This window comes from Esox lucius, chromosome 18 (genome assembly GCF_011004845.1).
Source record: "Esox lucius isolate fEsoLuc1 chromosome 18, fEsoLuc1.pri, whole genome shotgun sequence".
In the NCBI taxonomy this organism is placed as follows: Eukaryota; Metazoa; Chordata; class Actinopteri; order Esociformes; family Esocidae; genus Esox; species Esox lucius.
The window spans coordinates 7,664,716-7,685,365 of record NC_047586.1 but is presented as its reverse complement, the minus strand read 5'-3'; the positions used below and the strand labels follow the sequence as shown (position 1 = coordinate 7,685,365).

Here is a 20,650-nt window from a genome sequence, read left to right as displayed (position 1 = left end):
CAGACGGTTTTAAAATTGGTCGGCTGTGATACCGGTTTCCGCTTCCCGAAAACCTGAAGCGTCGCTGTGAATTGGATTTAATTCCCAGTCTGTCCATCCAGTGATGCATTGTGGTTTGTTGCAAAATGAGCAGAAAGGGCATCGGCTGAGCGACAGTCTAGCCAGGCCGTTTGATCTCACGTTAAACCGAAGAGCTCCTCCACTCCTCCTTGTCTCCCACCAAGGTTTAATAAGGTTCTATTTAATTGGACCGAGTTCCTTTGGAAGCTTTTTGTCTTCGGATTGTTGTTCTACAAATGACCTGTCAAGGATGCCGTGTCCTGATCAGGACTCAGTCGGGTCTCTTAGTCATTCCAAGAGCGGCCGAGATTTAAAAAACATTCAAATTATTTGCACCCAGAATGTAATTAAGAGTTTCTTCTGTGACTGCACATTGAGACTATGCATAACCAATTTAATTCAAATCGCAGTAAGTCTTCTTAAAATAACTAAACTCTTGCTTATGGCTCGCTGGGTGTTAACCCCCTGTTCACACCATCCATTAAATGTAGCTGTCATTTGGTTTGCCCTCACAAAGCCTTGCTGTTGTTGCTGACTCTACCAGGAACAGACCAGAGTGCGTTCAGGTTTTTTTTTTTGGTTCGGCATGCGCCACGGCACCCTAGTGAGGTACACATCTAACCAGAGGTTACAGACCCTGGTAAAATGAAGGGCACTGCATAGGGAATAGGATGACATTTGGGACATATCCAGGAGTTGGCGGTGACAAATATCACAGAAGCCGCCGCTGTTAATGTTTTAATGCAGCCGTTGAAGTGCTTTTCTCTCTAAAGTTTAATCAAAGGGCTCTGTAATTAGCCTTCAGAGTGGGGAACCTGAGAAGTGTGGCATTAGGCCCTGAGCTTTTTTCCCTGAGAGAAATCCATAGAAAGTATGAGTATGGCTCAGCCTGGGAGGGTGAAAAACCTATTGATGATGGGGAGGAAGAACCTGTTGTCTGGGAATTAAGATGCTTTTCTGTCGTCAGCTCCCGTCGGTCTGTCCGTCAGCTCCCGTCGGTCTGTCCGTCAGCTCCCGTCGGTCTGTCCGTCAGCTCGCGTCGGTCTGCCCGTCAGCTCCCGTCGGTCTGCCCGTCAGCTCCCGTCGGTCTGCCCGTCAGCTCCTCCAGCGGTCCACTCCAAAATAAATGAATGATGCAGGGCTCTTTGACAGACACCAAAGCAGTCAAGACTGTCAGTAGCAGGAAAGGCTTCTGTGTACACAGCAGCTCTCTTATTAGTTGTGGTCTACCACAATGAAATCAAGGAGGGAGACTCTGTTGTTCTACCTGTGCTTTTTCTCCCTTTTTAAATAGATTTTCGGCTTGGAAATGTTCTTCCCGGAACATAACAAGAACAGAGAGAATTTAATGAAGCAATGATTCCGTCTCTGCTACCTCCATCCTGCCTGACGGTGTCCAGTTTGACTAGCTTAGCCTGGGTCGTATTCGTTAGCGCACCCTGTAATTGTCTCACGTCAGGTGACGTCAATATTCTGTACACGGAAGCATGTCGAGGATCCGACAGTGCTGGCGTCCATCTGCCTCTCTGGAATAAACAGTGGGCTGAAAATAACACAGTTTTTGCAGAAAATGAAAAACAAGTAATTATTGTTTGGCTAGTTCAGGCAGCTTTGTCCGTTCCTGTTTCTGCTTGTTTTTTCCAGGGTCATGCTCATTAGGCACCAAATGGAAGAAAATGGACTGACCATTTGTTGGCTAATAAATTCCCTGATGTTTGCGAGACATACCATGCTGTGACAAAGTATTGACCTATTTTCAGATTTTCTGTAATTCTTTGTGTTTTTACACTGAATTGTTAGATCTTAAAAAAGGAAACATAAGATGAAGGAAGCCTGAGTGAACAAATAACAGAAATCATATGCAATAATTCAGTAAATCTGAAAGGGGGCAACTACTTTTCAGCGGCACAAAATGTTACAGCAATCCATATGAGAAGCTCTCCTTTTCTCAGAAGCTGTAAAATAGCTGTTCTGGACATTAGACAAGTCCTGTTGGCATGGCGACCTCACTAAAATGTGCTCGTTACCTGTGGATCCTGGTGCTCTAAATATCTGATGGCCTTTGGCCTGAGTTTTGACTGTTCCACTAATTTTCATACTGTTAAAGGGATCTTTGTTATAATGATTTTTTTTGCTGAATGTTATATTTGGCTAACTGTCCACACTCACTGAGCTAATACTTGGTGGAAGCACGTTTGTCCGTAAATACAGCTCTGTGTCTTTTGGGAAGGGTCTCTATGAACTTTGGATGCCTAAATTTAATAACATGACTGTTGTTTCTTTTTTTTAAATCAACCTCTGTCAAGTTTCTTTAGGAGCGTCAATTTACAGGAATCTTCAAGTCATGAAACACATTTTTGATTTTGGACTCTGACTGGGCCACTCGAGGACAGTTACCTTTTTATTCCTTAAGCCACTAGTCTGTCTCTTCAGTCAGTCACCCAGTTTGGGCAGGACGGCCTGATCAATGGACAGCCTTAATTGTGGCAATTCGTAATAATTGTCTTCATTGTGCTCCCGGGGAAATTCATGGCTTTTGAAATGATTTCATACCCGTTCCCTGGGCTTTTTCTTTCCACAGATTAGTTCATTAGTTATTTGGAAAGCATTTTGGTTCTCCACGGTTAAGCGTTTGATTTGCAATTTACTCCCCAACAGACATTCCTCAATTACCCCTGAAATCAAGTGAATCTCCACAATTCCTCACAGGTGGAGGCCAATTAACTTGGTGTGAGGTATTGATAATTAGGAAGTTTGTTTTGAAGTGCATTTTGTGTTTTTTTTATCCCCCCCAAAAAATAACACTATTTGAAACCCATCTTCGACCACTTCTGGCCCTCTTGGACTCATTTGCCAGTATGATGCCAATAACATCCTTAATTTGGGCAGGCCTTGGTCTGGACCAGATGCGCCCGCAAAAAAAAACAACCCAAAATGATTCAATCAGCGCATGCTTGTGTGACTTGGCCCTTTCTGTTCCTCTCTGTCAGCTGCACGGGCTCTGGTACAGTGTATATGCCGGGATGCTCTAATTAGTTAATAACTTGTTTCTTTCTTGGGTTCTCAGACTGATGTAACGAGATGGCAAAAACATTTATATAATCACACATGTAATCATAATATTACACACAGGCTCCCAATTTAGGATGATCTTTTCAGGGCCTATTAGGCCTGTTAAAGTCTCCGTTATGATGTCTGTCTGTTGTTCACTTCGACGGGCTCTCCCTGTTGGATACCCACATACATTAGAAGCATATTTTTCATTGCAGCTGACATGATGTAAAATCATGGCGTAATAACCTATGAAGTTTTCATGGCATTTCGTTTAAATAATTCCGACAGGCTCACGTTTTACTTGCCAGGGTCTGTTCTTGCCGGTGCGCGGCACTGAACCTTATCGGCTTAATTTCACCGCTGCTTGTGATGGTGGTGGTGATGATGAATGGAAGAACACAACCCAGCAGACACACGAGAGCTGCACGACCCCTTGTCGGCCTATTGAAATGTGTTTTCCTTACCACTGGAAACATTATCAATACTGAATAAATGTAATCACCGTTAATCTGTTTCAACAAAAACAGTAAAAAAAAATGTTTTACCAGATGGCAAAGTGGAATAAAACTGTTTGTTTGCCTCGTAAACAAAAGTGTAAATTAATAGGTAACTTCACATGGGTCCTGCCTTTTTTTGAAATGTTGATAAGCCTTTTTGGATTCTGTCTTGCCTGGCTTGGGCCGGACCGGGCTAGAACTGCCGGGCCGCTGAAAACCATTGGCTTCTAACTGACTTGGATTGCGGTGCCCTGGCTGCCGTAGGCAAAATTAACCATCTTTTCTCTCAACCCCTCAGTGTCTTGTCTTCGTTCTCCTTCGATCTCCTCAGTTCAGTGGTTCATGATTATTTAGACCGCTACCCTGTTGCCATGGCACTGGATTGGCAGCTCGTAACCTTGTCATGTCTGAACCGTCTGTCTAGAAGAAGATGTAAAATGGTGGATTTTGTTTGAAAGTGAAATCATCCAAAACGCATTTGTATTCAGTGCGGCAATGAACTGCGGGGGAGATAATGCCCTTCCTTTGATTGACAATGTGTTAGTAAGTCAGGTTTTGCATTAGTTCCTTCAATAGAAATTATGGAAATGCAAAGCCTTACACTGGATGTTGAAAGCTGATTAATTTGTCTGTTTTGTGTTTGTTCTTCAGGGTCAGCCTGTTGGCCAGTGTGATTTCAAAATCCGTCTGCTGTGCATAGAGAAAGAGATAATCTCCCCTCGGATGGAGAAGATGAAGACGGGACAGATCGACAAGACCAAGGAGCCCTTCAGTGTCAGGAACAAGCCGTTTTTTGACCTCCACGCGGCACGAAAGGTAACACATGCACCGTGGCGGGGTCGTCCCAGATCTCAGGTAGGGGTGCGGGCACACGCTGCGTGTTCTCATCTCCTCAGCTTATCATGACACATCCAGCGTCTCTAAAACCAGATGGGTGAACTTCAGGCCCAGTAGATGTTTTCTCCTTTTTGTGCGGAGCCACATTATCGCTCTATTAATTAATGCGCTCTCATCCAGTGGTGAAGGGCGCATTTGCTTCCCACGCTGCTTGTTCCAGTTCCCATGGCTTGCAATGTTTCCACTGTGGATTGGCCGCTTTAAAAGGGGCTTAGTAGATGCCTATGTTACCATAAAAGACAGGAATGATCAGTGCCTCATGGATACTCAGAGTAATTGGTAATCACTTCAATACTGTAGGGTGAAATACTTGCACGTAACCCTTATCAGTCCTCTATGTCACTCTGGGCACGGTCAGCTGAATTACTGAAATGTAAAATGCATCAATTAAGGACAAATAAATTGGCAGTTTGACGGCTAGAAAACGTTGTTAATATTCTACATTCATAATTCTGTCTAGAGGTATGTTGTATTGCAGGGGCATTTGTGTTTGCACATCATGTTCTGCTGCTGACAATGCAGAGTGTTTTCCTTCTCCAGAAGACATTAGCCCTCCTCAGCAGGGACCTGCACCCTCGGCTTCGTGATAGCTCAGCCGAAGTGTGTTGCGCACTTAACCACATCTTCACTGCACCTGATCAGCATGAAGCTCTGCGTGTGCATATTACATGGAGTAGCTAACAGCCAGACCCCTCCCCCCAAAAAATAATCTGGCTTGTCTGGTCATGATAGGCGGAGACCCGGATCTAGTTAATATCACAGATCTCTTTGTGCTGGAGCCTGTTATTCCCTCGGCCATGAATGACTGGGGTCCCCGACCCACCCAGCCGGCCAGCCAGTTGACCCTGTTCTGACCCCTTTAACCCATACTGTCTGAGCGCCTTTATGACATGTCACCCACTCTCATGTTAATGGGACAACAACCAGGATATTCCAGAGATGAAGTCACTGGAATTATGCCTGCCACATTCACTGTGTCTTTGTTCTGATGCTGAGGCCATCTGCTCTGCACACAGCCTTATCTCTGTTATAGCAGACATGAAACGGGGGGTGTTGGAATCTGGTCCATGCAATCACTGCAGCGTAGCTTTTCATTTGATGGCTTGTTGGCCGTAAACGCCAGTTAGATTGTGTCCCAACTCCCATCGCCCTCAAGTTTCCATCTTATCTCATGTAATGTGCAATCTTGCCTTCAGATAGCACGATATAGGACTGTGTTCTTTTATTTTGTTTGTAAAATTGTTTTGCATTGGCCACGATAGCCTTTCTTCTGTTTGTATACAAAGGACTTATCGAGTTGATCTGTTTCATTTTAGCATTTGCCACACTAAAGTGGACAATGATGAGACTGGAAAATGTACTTCTTGGAGGCAAAAAAGCATTTACTGAGTGGAAGATGATGCTTTAAATTAGATTAGCCTTAGCTCTGGTCTGAGTTAAAGGGGCCATTAGAAGACTGGAGTCTGAGAGAGGGTTCAGTTTGAGGCGATAAAGAGCCTCTGCCATTTGGAATTGCTGACAGAATATGCGGAAAAGATCTGGACTTAATGAAGAGTGTGACTGAATGTTCTTTCACACCAACTAGAGACACTTTTTAATGATAATGACAGAAACACCCCACAATAATTGAAGTTAACTCATTTTGTGTTGGCTCTATATTGATACTGTGTATTATGTTAAAGTGTATTTGAAATAATTCAGTCATTATGAGTTTAAATGGGATGTGAATTGATAGTAAATATAGAGTTGAAGTGGATGTAAAATGAAAATAGTGAGTATGGGGTTAAAGTGGATTTTAAATGATACTGAGAATATCGGGTTAAAAGTGGATTTTAAATGATATAGAGAATATGGGGTTAAAGCGGATTAGAAATTATACAGTAAGTATTGGGGTAAAGTTTGACGTGTTCCTGTTTGTTGTAATTTGGTTGCAGGGAAACCCTCTTCAACTTGTTGTGGAAACACTGTTACTGTCTGTTTTGCCGCTGATTCCATCCGAAACAGTGGGAATCAATTGGCTCATACGGTTTACAATTACCTGTTAAAGTTTTATACTTTTCGCTATTCTCGACAAGCAGATCTATCTCTTGGCAGCATGCGTGTGCATGGTCAGGGCCAAGTTAATCAGATTTTCATATTGATCAATCTTACACTTAGCATGGAAATGATCTTGGGCCTGGTTTACAATTTTGAACTTACACAGAAATAAATTCCCAAAAGGTATCACTTTTCGATAACACCAGCTGAAGCGCAAATGCCATGAAAATATTAAATATTAACATTCTGCTTTTTCTTTCCTATTAAAGGTGCTTGAAATGCTTTCTAAACATAGTACCAATCCCATTATAAAAAGCCTACTATGGGATATAACCCCATAACTAAAATAATTATAATTACAGATGCCAACAGTGCCAACTGGCATCATTTCATATAACTGATGTCAAATGCTAATCTGCCGCTGAGATGCCATTCAAGTGTCTATGAACTTGTTACTTCAGCTTCGGGGTAAAATGTTAGTCCTGCTGTAAACAAGCAAGCATGGTATTTTTCTCAAATTCTACCATATGATTTTGGATGTTTGCCGCCATTTATCCATCTAGGTACATCGGTTTGAGATTAAACTGCTGTTGTTGAATTCCTTTTCCTCATGCTCAGGTTCACCACCACAAGACTCCCATCCCTTGTCTGGGTTGGGTAGCACGTTTTATCACTCCCTACGTAACTAGGGTATCAGATTCTCACATACTGTTTCCCAGGGGAGAACAGGGAGTGACGCTCAAGGCAGGCTCGGTATTGGAAATAAATGTTCATCCGTTCACAGAGCGCTCTGTTCACAGAAATAGTTGGCTGGTAATGGTCCAGAACTGCTCAAAGGCTGGATCATACATAATATATAAATGCATCAGGCCCTGGTTTGTTTGTTTTTTTGTCAAATGTAAACTTTACAAGAAAAGTTGCAGCAAAACACTCACCTGAATGCATTTTTTCTTCTTTCTATGCTTAAAAAAAAAGAAAAGATTTCTCTGTATTTTCTTGAGAAGCACCAACACTGTGAGATCACATTTGATAACTTTCTAGTAACGTTGGCAGTGTTGAAGAAACTTTCATATGATCCTCCCTGACCCAGATTGCAATTAATAATGGTCTATTTTGTGTAGCTGTATTGTCCAAAGAGTATTGTTTTGGCCCAAACTTTGGTTTCGTAATTTTCCCATGATCTCCAGACTCTTCCCTTTTAATTATTACCATATTCTGCCTGTCCTGCCATAGCCCTGTCCATAAAGGCCAATCCCCAACAGTGTAAGGGGTTAAACACATTACAGCTCTGCGTTTTGTCAAACTGCTCTAAATTGTTGGGTACTGAGGAGAGGAAATGGTTGGGTGCGTGATGTCATCAAATCTCTAGTGGACCGTTTCTAAAGGACATATTAAACAGCGAGGATCCTGTCAGGGCCCATTGAGAAATGTCTGATTAAGAGCAGCCGTACTTCCTGGTTTTGTTTTTTGTCATGGAATATTTAGATGAAATAAGATTGGGCGAAGGCCGTGTTTGAACTGGGACTGTGATTTTATGGATGGGTACCAGTTTCCGCTCGATTCAACAGTGACAAATGTCACATTTTGTTAAATCGTAAACAATCATGAGGAGTAGACCTGGTTTCCTTCCTCACTTCAACGGGAATCCGCAGTCATTCTTTTATATCTTAACTCCAAGAAGTAAAGCAGAAAACGATTCCCTTTTGCAAGATAATTGTACTTTGACTAATATCTTAGATCCAACTGTTAGCCGCCACTTTGCTCCATTTACTTAGCAGGTATTAATGACTGGGTTCTTCATTTTCTGTTGCCTTGACGCAGTGATTTCTGAGTTATTCTAACAAATATTGTTGTGAGGTATTCTTGGTTGGTTTACCCCTGTCTTTCTCTCCACTAATTGTCTGTTGAACAGGTGACACTAGGCAGTCTCTAGCAGTACTCTTTCTGTCCTCCTCTCTTCAGGGTATACCTTGCCTGGTACCAAGATAACAATACTTACCTTTACCCCTCTCTAACTACACCCCTAGGAGATTAATATAGCCTGTTTTAATGGAACGTCTGAAATAGATTTCTTCAAAAAAAAACTGAGAACGGCTCTCTGGTTTGTGTTCCATAGTCTTGCAAAGCCAAGCAGGATTCTTAGTTTTATGCATACTTGGCTATGTTGCTATTTTCCCAAATGTGCCAGACTTCCTGAAATTTAAACCGTTCTTGAACCGTTCTTGTGCTACTGAATTCATGAAGGCATATTTGTCCTTCTGATAAAGATTTTAATACATGGACGCTCTTTCTCCTCAGATGCCCCACTGAACTGCCTTTTTGTCAATCTTTGATTATACAGCTTAATTCATTCCTCCTAGTAGTTTTTCTCCCGCCTGTAAGCGTCCCAGATTCAATGAAATATTTGGTAACCTCTTCATGCCTTCTTCATCACTCTCGTATCTGAAATTAAGTTATCATACGCCGTCAGTAAGCTCTTCAAAATCGTGTAAGCAGTATTGGCAAGCCTTGGGTCTGAGACCTGCTTAATGCACCCTAGGTGATTCTTCAGTACTGCAGTTTTTTCTGTGGCAGGATAGGCGTAATGGATTTCAAGCAAAAGTAATGGACGAAAAACATTTCTTATTGTGAGCCATACTCTTGGAAATGGAATAATTTTTTTTCTGCAATAGAATTTCTTTAGGAATCCAACGTTTAACTTTCTGGAGGTTTATTTTTTCGCAAAACCAGTCTAATGACAAAGTTGGATGAGGCCTAGAAATTGGGCGTCGTACATTGACTACATTATAGCCGGGAGAATATGAAATGGACTGGGTGACAGCTGAAGCATACATTTTCTATCTCTGGGGCATATTCCACAGTGTGGGCTCTCAGAAAAGTAGACAGGTTTCTAATGTTTTCTGATGCCACAATCAATTTCTCAACAGAGGCAACTTTCCATTTAAGTGTTGAACTCACTTGAAAGCCGTGTAGGACACAAAATGTATTCACAAAGCCTTTTGAACTATACTTTCTAGTCTATTATTTGAAAAGCCAGTGATGCGTGTGATCAACATGACTCATCGCAGTAAAGACTAGAATGGTCTTAATTCATATAGATTTTAATTTATTCAAATAGATTTACAAAGATAACATAACAACCAAGGTCTTGCCTACTGAAGCATAGAACAGACAGTGATGAGTGCAAAAGTTTACACCAGTAAAAAAATTTTTTAAAACCGAGGCTGAATGAAAGACTGCATCCAGAGATTTGAGTACAGAAGCTAAGGATATGCAGCACGTGCACTGATATTTCTTTGGTTACAACCCGATCACCCTTTGGTTTAGAAAAACATTCCTCCATACGGTAGCAGACACTGCATAGTGGTTTGTTTAATTTGAAATAACCACACTGGTACAGTATGAATGGTTGACTGATAGGATTGGACCAGAGCAAGCGCCCCTCTGCAATGCCTGCCTTAGCCTTTTACATTTGCCATTTGTAATTAAAGATTTTTCAATGACCTTTTCTCAAAAGTCACAAAAAATTAGCATCACCCCTCCCCTGGGGGAAAACCAGGAAAAATGTCCCCCCCGCCCCGTGCAACTTCAGTCCACCTCCTACGCCCATGCTCCCATCCAAAGCACTCATCTGTGAGGAGCTATGAGTCATGAACTGCAGTGATGTACTGTATCTGCTCTGTGGGATACTTTTAGTCTTCTAAAGCATGTAACATTCTGTGGTTCTAAATGTGTATGTATGTATGTCAGTGTTCTAGAATGTTGGACCTATAGCTTTCATACATTTAGAATTCTCATCACAGTCGTACGGTGCCCGTCAACAAGCTGACATCAATAGAGGCCACGTTCTGTAGTGGCGCTGGTTGGCATTTGTGAGAGGTATTCCTCTCAGGTTAGTCTCAATGACATGTAGCAATGTCACCCTGGGACTCGGATCATTTCGTATCTCCACCTGTGAACTCTGATTTCAGCTTAATGCAGCACAGTGGAATTATCTCAGCTCCATTGTGATGACCTTGCACTGACTGCTAGCGACTGGGTTTTAGTTTAAACTCCCATCCCTCCTTGTCAGTGCAATGCCTTATCTCAGTCGAGCAGATACTGGTGTGCCCCTGGGCCTGGTAGTTTTGCTGGGCCTTGTAGTCTCTTGCTATTTTGGGCCACTTGTGTCCTCTGTGAGCACCTCAGGACTCCGCCACCCTGACACAAGTTAATTGACGATGATGCATGGATGCCTCGTTCTTGGCTGTGTCACCAATTTAATCCTCTCCTTTCTTTGGTGTACTGCCTTTCGCCCGGTCTTATAGGGCCCTGGTCACAGGTGGCAGATGGGAAGCTAGTCTGTTTGCTAACAGGGTCTGAACAAATTGGAGAGGTTCACCTGGGTGCCACTGTGAGCGTACGCAGAGAAATCAGGGTCAACTGCCTGGATCAGGGTCAGGACGACATTTGTTTCATTAACCTTTGCACGTTTTGGGATTCGATCTTGCAACCTCCTGGTTACACCAGGCCGCCTGTCACCCCAGTGCTTTATACAGGAAATTACCGGGCTGATTGTGTGCCGTGCCCATCATGCTCCATGTGCCCTGACATTGTCTGTGCTGTTGTTAAAATGGTGCCAGGCTGGTGTTGCTGACTGTCAGAGGGAATTAAACTGCAGACTAAAGGAGATTAAATTCCCCTTAACAGCATGTCTCATTAGTGGCGTCAATGCTGTGTGTTTGCAGGCTGGAGGGTGCCTCCTCTGTTCTGTAGGCTGGCTCAGTGACCTGCTCCGGCCCGCCAGCAGCTCAGAGGGAATGAGAGGCCTTCTGGGGTTTTGGCATGTGAGCAAGTCACTACAGGGTGTTTTGTTTGTGTGTGCATGCGTGTGCACGCGTGTGCACATGTGTTTGTGCGTCCCACGTGCAATGTGGTGCACTTCTGGATGGGCCTCGGTTAAACAGTGTCAAGATCTTTTCCAGGCTGCCTAACTGAATCTGAAGTTTTGCACCAGCGAATTTCAAACTGGGTCACTGGACCCCTGGGGTTCGTGAACCACCAGGGGGTCCACAATAATATTGGAGAAAACGGCCCACTTATATTTCTTATATTTCAGTTTGGTGCGTTCAACCAAACTGATACAGCATATTGGTTTTACCTTAAATAGCTTGAAGTATGGGGTGTGTAGCCTATCTAATATACCCAGGTGCTCACTTTGGGGCCAAATCATAAAGACTTTCTGTTGACAGATATTCTGGGAGGTGGAACAGTTTACAAGCAGATTGCATATCATAAGTTTTCTCACATTTTCTGTGATTTATTTAACAGTTTGTGGTGGAAAATAACAATTGTGTAACCTATAAGCTTCTCACAGTGCCACTGAGTCTGTCAGCATGTTACAGAACAATGTGATCATTGGCCTGTTTTTGCTTGACAATAAAACGAGCTGTTTGGATCCCGGGTGCTTGATCAATTAGGAGCACAGAGTCATTTGCCACAATCCCCCAGATTACCCAGGTAAACATTTAAATCAATACTCATTCAATGTCCCACAGCCCCATGGGTAATTTATAAACAGTGAGACAAAAGAAGAAATTGCCGGTAGCTTGCAGCGGTCAGTCGTTTATCTGTTGTACTGGTTTGCGACATGTTGGAATTGTCTGTGTGATCTCGAAAACAAAACGCAACATTAAAAACGCTGGTAATTATCGCATTTTCTCTGAGCAACCACAACAATGTAGCACTTATGAATGGTTGATAAGTAACTAGGCAACAGGATAAATAATCAACAGCGACAGCGCATAGGGTGACTGGGATGGTGTGTGTGTGCGCCCAGCCTCTGTGTGCGTGCGTGTGTGTTTGGGCGGTCAGACTATGTTTTCGAGCCTTCCTCTGACAGCGCCTTGCCGTCTACAGTGATGCATTTGCCCGGCCAGGAGGTGATGCAGCTGGTCAATTCGCTCTCAATGGTGCAGCTGTGGAACTATTTCAGGATCTGAGGGCCCATTCTGAATCTTCTCCGCTTCCTGAGGGGCGCTGATGTACGCACGGGCATGTGTGGCAGAGATGTGTGCACCAAGGAACTTGAAGCCCTGGACTCGCTCCACGCCGACTGATGGAGGCGTGGTTGTTCTTCCGTTTCCTGTTGTCCATGATTAGCTCAGTGTGTTGCCGGCGTTGAGTGGCCCAAGGACCCAAGTGGTCCATTGATGGGTTCTTGCGAGGCATTATCCGGGGGAACTTGGTGTAGTTCCCTGTAAGTTCGCAGGACGTTACTGAGTACCATGCCATGTAATTTCGCTAGTTCCTAGACTGCGGATCTCAAATATTTCTGGGCATGAGAGCTCATGTAGTGTAATTGTGCCAAATTGCTTATGTGGCCCTTTAATTTCACATCTAGCTAAATTAGAATGTAGAGTCTTGGATTAATATCTAGCCTAGGGCTGCTTTTATTCAATACAAATGACATATAATACATACAAATGATGTCCTTACTCATTATATACTCTTGCCTATTATGCATACTTCTCCGTTTTGAGAAGTCTTTGGAAATTCGCTGTGTTTCTGTCAACACACCAGACTCTATTATCATTATTAGAAATAAGTCATCAAATGCACACGACAGACTTACAACACACTGGAAATGTCTTTCCTGATTTTCTGTTAGTTTTGTCATTTTAGCCATTAATGGCAAAGTAAGGATGCAGCAATCTCGATGCATTGATTAGTAGCTGGGAACATACAGTGTCTAATTCTTGAGGGACTTGTTTATGACAGTTTGCCTGGAATGCTGCAAGTAGCAATAAAATTGCTTTGCAAACGAGTCATAAATGGGCTGTGTGCTTCCAGTAGCTTTGCATTTAAATGCTGGCCTTGAATGCATTCACATTATTACTAAGTTTAATAATAATTTTATTTCGACAATGCAAATAGTTATTGAATAACTTCTACAAATATAAATATCCCTAGTGGTAATACTTAGTCACATTCTTTGGGGAAGTTTTTTTCTATATAATACTAACAGCGGAATATAAAATGGACGTGCTTCAATATTACAGAAGTGCTTGAAATGGACTTGCCTGTTTTACTATTGACCTTGTATTTGTTTTTCTCCTTTTATATTAGGTCTATGAATATGAGTGCTGAGTGAAAATAAATACAAAACTGTAAAAGGTACTTGACGTATGTGACATTGGGGAAAAACACTTTTTTTTGTGTACGTGTCATTGGAAGGTTTTCTGTCTATGTTACAACAATTAGCAATCCAGATGGTGTTCAGTGTTTCTGTCTGTATTACTGTGTGCTTGCGTTTCATTGTCATTGATAGGTGTTCTGTCTTAATGTAAGGATCTCTGATTCCAAGGTTGCAGTCAGTTTAGTATGCCGTTTACTACCGACATTATATTAAAGTAATTTGCGTCGTAATTAAATGTCATTTAGCCAATTACAATTACACATTTTGAGTTGCCGCTTGTATTTCTGCTTCCTAGCTTCGAAGCGCGTGATCCTTTATTTGCTAAAATTGATTGCAGCAAAGTCTCCCAAAGGAAATCGTCGTCAGATCAAGTATTTTCATTGCTCCTGCACAAATGCCTGCCATATTGAAGTGTTGTGACTTTGTCTGATAAATTGGCCGTAAACAAAGAAGAGAAAATACTGAGAGTTGTTTTGAACACCCTAGAACATTCCACCAATAACACCCTCCCTGCGACTACACACAATGCAGTTCACCACTGGCCTTGGTAACATCACAGCAATCTACCGCGGTTAGATTCAAGGACCGCATCAAGCATTATCACCCACGTTCCCTTTTCACTTCAGTAATGCCTTTCAAATCAAAACGAATCAAAACAAAACACGTAGCTTACCTTCTCTGCTTCGCTTCTTCCACAGACTTTAATCTTCGTTCCCAGCAGTCGGACACACATTCTGGCAGACCAATACTTGGCCTTCATAAGCAAATTGGAACACGGGCAGAGAGACTGGCTTAATCGTTCACATTCTGTATTTGTCATTCAGTCGACGCTCCTATCCCGAGTGACTTGCACGTATTAGTAATTGCATATGCTAATTTTGCTGTGGGGCGACGAGGAGGTTTTACGAGCTGTCCCCTTTACGGCATTCGTCACCCAGGCTTTACAATGACTTTTTTATTGTTTGGGTCAAGTTCCATTAACCTCATTACCACGTGTGTATCACTGGAGCCCCGGGGATCCCCCCCGTTGTAGCATGTTGAACGGAGCTACATTGACTTGTCGCGCACCAGCAACTTCTTGACCTTCAATGCTCTGAACCCTGCTGGGTAGGGTTGGACATCGCAGAACTCCCAGGGCCAGGGTAATTAGACATCATGACAATGGGGTGGGGGTGAAACATTAGCCTGGGGGGCAAGGTTGTAAGAGGTTGAACCTTGCTTTCTTAAAGACCTGAAAACGTAGACCAATGTAATTTGTTGTGACGCAGATAAGTTATTGCAGTCTGTCTGGGTATTCTTGAGAGGGCTGAGGGTGTGTGATTCTCATGTCAAATGTATTCAGAGTCACTTTTTGTGTCTTAGGTTTCCATAGTTTTACTGCCATCTCCTCACGCCATTGCATGGCCTTCAGCCTTTTAAACCTGCTTGATCACTACAGTTGGAGGGAGCTTTGAGCTCTCTGACTGACGTTGGTGGGTGTCAGTGGATCTTTAGGCTCTCGCAGAGTTCTGAGCTCTCTGCGCAGCTTCAGTTAGACTCGTCAGCCAGTCATCCAGCCCTCTGCTCTGCTGTGCTTCACGGACCGTCTCCTGACTGCATCCCAAACGGCAGCCCCTTCTTTCAAGACCCCCCCCCCCGTCCACATGTTCACTGTGCCCACCCGGGGTCAATAATGGTTAATCCCTGGCGTTGACCCTACTCACAAAGCGGGGTATTACAAGTATTTAATGTAAGAAAATACATTTCTGTTATGCACTTTTTGTGCTTGTGCGTGTGTGTCCTACAGGTTTGACCTGGGAAGACCAAGTTTATCCACCCTGGGGGGGACGACGACACTGTGCTGATTTAAATTCTTTTATATTCTCTCTGCCTTGCTTTTTGGCAGTTATGCCCTGAGAGACACTATTGTCATTAAACATCTCTGAAAATATGTTCTCTGGCTGTTCATGTAACCTCTCAGGAGTCTGAGGGGACCTCACTGGTGGCATCCTTGGTGCCCATCGTTACTTTCGTCGCTTGAAGATCAAAAAAGGCCTAAGCACCTGGGCACCAGACCGTTCTGAGCCTCAGTCTACATTGTGCCGGTCCTAATCCATTGCCGAGTTATCCTGCACTGCAAAGTGCACGTTTCCCATCTGCACCTCGGGCGGCTGTTGCGGTGCCCGTCGCTTTTCAGTTGGGTGAAATTCCTTGCCACCATTGTGTAAAATATATACATTTTTTAAACAAGTAGTATGCATGACTTTGGTGCTGGTGGAATGGAGGGCTTAGAATGCATGGCGGCCGGCATCTCTCGGGGATGTGTTCATAGGGGCATGATGGAAATGTACTCTGTGCTCTTTGTGTTAGAGGCATTGACTGCCTGCCTGCACTCATAATGGCTGCATTAAGAGGATGTGCCACTGCCACCTCCCTCACTTTGGATTTGCAGTAGACAAGAATCACTCGTCCCCTGGATGTTTAAACTGTTTGGTTTAAAAATCCACCCTGAAATCCAGTCAGCATGTCAACACGTTCAGTGATCCAAACATTCCACTGATAAAATCGATCTTCCCTTGTCTCTTGCTCATATTGAAGATGGTTTTATTAAATCTATCTATCATTGCCAAACCCCTGTAAGTCCTGTGCTTCGGATTAGTCAGACACTGTAACCTTGATTGAATGTCCAATTAAGCTGTTCTGAGCTCAATATCAAATCGTTGTGTAGAATTTAATTACATTATTGTATTATTATTCTTTTTTTTATTAATTAAAATGATCAAAACAAAATAGGTTCTAACCAAAGGGCAATTGCTCAAGCAATAATTTAGCCAAGGCTGTCTAGGCGGGGAGGAGACAACTGTAAGTGAGCAGTTTTGGGCGGAGAGGTTTGGAGCTTGTTTTCTTCACAGTCTTTAACTTACACATTGTTGAAATACACAGCAGTGAGAGCGGCTCGCAGTTAGGCTAAATAGTACTTTCAGACTACAGACAAATGTCTACTAACGTGCATGACAAAAACCATGCGTACAGTTTTTCTGTTTTTGTTTTCATTTCAGCACAGCATTATTCTAAAATCATACATTAGGCTAGCTAGCCTATATACTTGTTGCATTTAGGTTACATCAGGTAATAAGATAATGAAGTGCATAGGCAGCCAGGGGTTGTTGAATTAATCCAGGGAAGTAGCCTTACGTAAATGCTTGACTGCTCTAACGTTGATTTGATAACGTTAACGGAGCAAAGCAGTTTTGGGAGGGAGCAAGTAAAAAACGATTGCATTGTCGATAGCTGAGGTAAATTCTATATTAAGCTCCCTCCTTGTCGCTAACACCGACAGTTAGTCTCAAAGCAAAGCACGTAGCAGTTAGATGTGAGTGTTGCATGAGCATTCAAAATATCTGGGGGACATCATAATATCTGGGTTTGATGTAATTTTGTGATATGTGCAGCTATTCTTCAGTGCAGTCGAAACTACTGAACTTGTGAGAAATGGAGATCAGAAGAGTTTAATACAAATGGAGAATATTTGTTAGATTTTGTTACTGCACTGGGGCTTTAGCTGAAGTCCAGCGGCCAGTAGCCCAGTATCTCCGTCCTTCCATGCTCTCCCTCTGATGTCAGCTTTTATATCTAACCGAGAGGCTCACGACCACCACAGAGTGCCAGTCGTGGCATTAGGCATGAAAGCAGCCTCCAGCAACAGCCCTGTGTACTGACTGGAATATCAATCAGTCCTCTTCCCCTCGTCATTAAAGCCCTCCGCACCTGAAGCTCTCAGAGTGATGAGCTACAGCGGGCAGGCAGAGGAGTTGGAGGAATAAGTTAGCATTGCAAATGGCACCCTATTTTCTATGCAGTGCACTTCTTTTGACCAGGGTCCTGGTGAACTGAAGTGCATGACGTAGTGTTGGTGCATGACATTCGGGACGTGAGCTAATACACTGTCTGGGAAATGAGAGTGAGTCATTTCACTCCAGAAGTATGGGGAAATTGCAGGAATGGAATAAATGTTAAGGCAGAACAGTGCGAATGTTTTGAATTCTGCCCGTGTATTACTGAGGCCGTACGTGTTGTGTTTTTCTAGAGTGCGCTGATGGTGTGTGCACTGCTGTCAGATGTGTTTTAATGCTCAACATGATTTTATTGCGCTTTCACTGATAAATGTGTTTTTTCCTTCACGGATGATATCTGAATGTGTACTTATGTCGCCAAAAATACAGTTGCAAACACAACGGAGGGAGGAAAAAAAAAACGTTGGCTCTGAGATGCAGGGGTCCTTCTGAAAATGTGTTCAGGCATGGTGTTTCAGAGAGAGAATTCTGCATGACTTGTGTAGCTCACCCCAGAATCTCATTAGAGTGAGTCTCAGTGTTTCAGGGGAGACATGCCACTGAACCACCACCACCGAGGAGAGCTTATCACTCTCTTGGTTTGTTTCTCTCTGGACGGTAAGAGCCCCTGGTCTGACAGAGCCAGTGCAGGGCTCCAGGTGTGGCCATTGGAGTGGCATTCATACGCTTCAGAGGAGACACATATAAAAGCTACTCCATTATTCTCTTCTGAAAGAAAAATAAGGTGTCATGATTCTAGTACTACAAATTGGGAAGGGTGGAGCGTCCCAGTGCTGCTTTTTCCCTTGAACACGTTTGGACCCAGAACATAGTCAATAGTCTGACCAACCAAGCAAGTTCTGGGTTAACTGAGAATTTGGGGCGACGTGGTACCTGAGACTTGGTCACCTGAGACTGGGTCACAGTGGGGATGGAAGCTTGGTGTTTCCATTCCTGGGATACTGGGGTCTTCTCACCTCCTTCCTCTGCCCTCCCTGACCTCCTTTTGAGAAAGTTCCATGGTAACCTAGGAGAGGGGGCGATGAGGGCGAATGTGCAAGAGCATTTATAAATCAGCCGACCGGTCTTTCTTTCCGCCTTCTCCACTTGCGCGTCATCAAGCAAATCATTTTCACAGACGGTGGATTCCAAAACAAATCTGTTTTTGACAAGTAATGAATGTGATTTAAATGAATAAGTTGCGCAGTACATTTATTGATTAAATTATGAGTCACAGAGTAAAGCGGATTAAGAATGTACTCTTGCGGAATGACAAAATTCCCCAGATTAATGCGCAGTGCTAAAATCCCCTAGACATGCCGATGTATCATATAGGCAAATAACGTCATTTTTCTTCGGCGTCACCATTATCAAAACGCGTGATTCTTGATATTCAAGTTTTGCCTACGATTGCCACTGGGTGAAAGAGCCACCCGATCAGCTACAATCCCAGAGCACTCCCTCTGAGGTTTGTTTGTCCCTTGTGTGATCCCGGAGACATAGTCCCCCTCTGTTCTGTCTGCTACATACAGATCAGTGGCTTATTCTGGGTTCATGTCCTTGTGATCCTGGCAGCAGTCAGTTGTCCGGCCCGGCCGTATCCTGGCAGTCACCTGCATAACAGAAACCGGCCTTAATAGAAGTGAAGGTCGCTCTTTACTTCCTTTGTGGCCTCACGTTTAAATCAACACTGGTTGGTGTTCGAGTATGTGAATGGAGCTTGACTGAGTCAGGGACAGGCAATACAGTGAAAAGGTAGAGGTTACAGTGGTGTAAAGTGTGGAGGTTGCAGTGCTAGTTATATAATATATGTATATATGTATATTTCTTTGTTTTATGGAGAATGCCTGTGATAGGCTAGGCATTGTGAGTTCTACAAAAAAAGAAAGTGACTGCCATCATGCTCTTAACCCACCATTGCGTTCCATCAAGGCGTAATTGGGAAATGTGTTAATTCCAAAACCGTACAGTATTTCAGCTTTTCCATGAATATCATTATGTACTCCACTGTTTGGTGCCCATCAATATTAAACAACCCAGTAGCATGTTTGATGGGAAATGTTTTCGAGATGTGATTTGTTGTGAAGGCATTCGCCGCTATCAGACCAGTACCAGACAGATTGCAGGGGGAGGACAGCATGCTTGTTGTCGTTTTACTGTTACTCAGCCCTTCGCCGATTCAACTGTGATTCATCACTGTGCCATTTTGTGAAATGAGCCTAGATGTTTGTCAGTTGGGCAGAAAGATTGACTGATTTCCATTCGATACACTTCTCATGATGATACTGTCGTTAAAAGGCAGAAAAAGCTTTCCATTTAACCTTTTGACTATGCCAAGTGAAATGCATGTACAGTATTCAGTCCTGTGAATGCCTGAAGCGTCCCCTAAGCGGGCTCCGAATCCTGAAACGTTCTCAGGATTACATTTTCACTGGACTAATGAAGGAAATACAGGACTTTTTTTGGGGGGGGGTGAAATATGCCTTTGGCGGTATATCTGGAAACACTTGACTGCTGCATCTGCCACCTCTCTGGAAATACATCAGTAAAGGTCTTCATTGGCACATTGTTTCTCCACCCTGTGTACACATTTCTTTCCTCCTTACTCTCTTTCTTTCTCCCTCTCAGGTGGTTGGAAGATGCAGTGAGGGTGGTGGGTTTACTATGGTGTCAAACAACTAGAAGGAAACTCCAGATAGGCCGCCGCCCACACGCAGTTGCATCATAAACACAACAACAGTTGTTGGTTGTTTTTTTTCCTTCTTTTTTTGTCTGGCTTGAAACTGAATTAATTTGTTCTCTTTGATATGAAAGTTCCATATGGAAGCAAAATGACTCACTCACATTCCAGGTGGTGATCTCCACTTATGGTCACCGTCAGGTACTATCTGCTTGTTATGTCCTGGCGGCTGAAGCAACCTAACTCACTACATTACCGGTCTACTTCGCTTGCCCATCTAGCAGCCATTTCAGCATTTCCTCCTAATTTAGTCTGTGCTTCTTAACCGTGTTTGATATTAGAGAATGAAGGCTCCCAAATCACTTGCTCATCTGCGCAATAATGGAATCCGATTGTCTGTCCTGTCTGTGTTGCGCGTCGTCGTGACGAGGCGCCG

The 20,650-nt window shown here is 43.3% G+C and overlaps 1 protein-coding gene across 4 annotated transcripts in view; it reads left to right on the top strand.

Moving 5' to 3' along the window:
* The window catches only part of rngtt (RNA guanylyltransferase and 5'-phosphatase), a 110,488-nt gene that overhangs the window by 50,869 nt on the left and 38,969 nt on the right, over positions 1–20,650 (top strand). For all 4 annotated transcript variants that reach the window (XM_013138632.3, XM_010882817.3, XM_020056288.3 and 1 more), the window contains one exon: positions 4,263–4,427. In XM_013138632.3, coding sequence (XP_012994086.2) covers positions 4,263–4,427 — 165 coding nt within the window. The remainder of the gene's footprint in view (positions 1–4,262; positions 4,428–20,650) is intronic.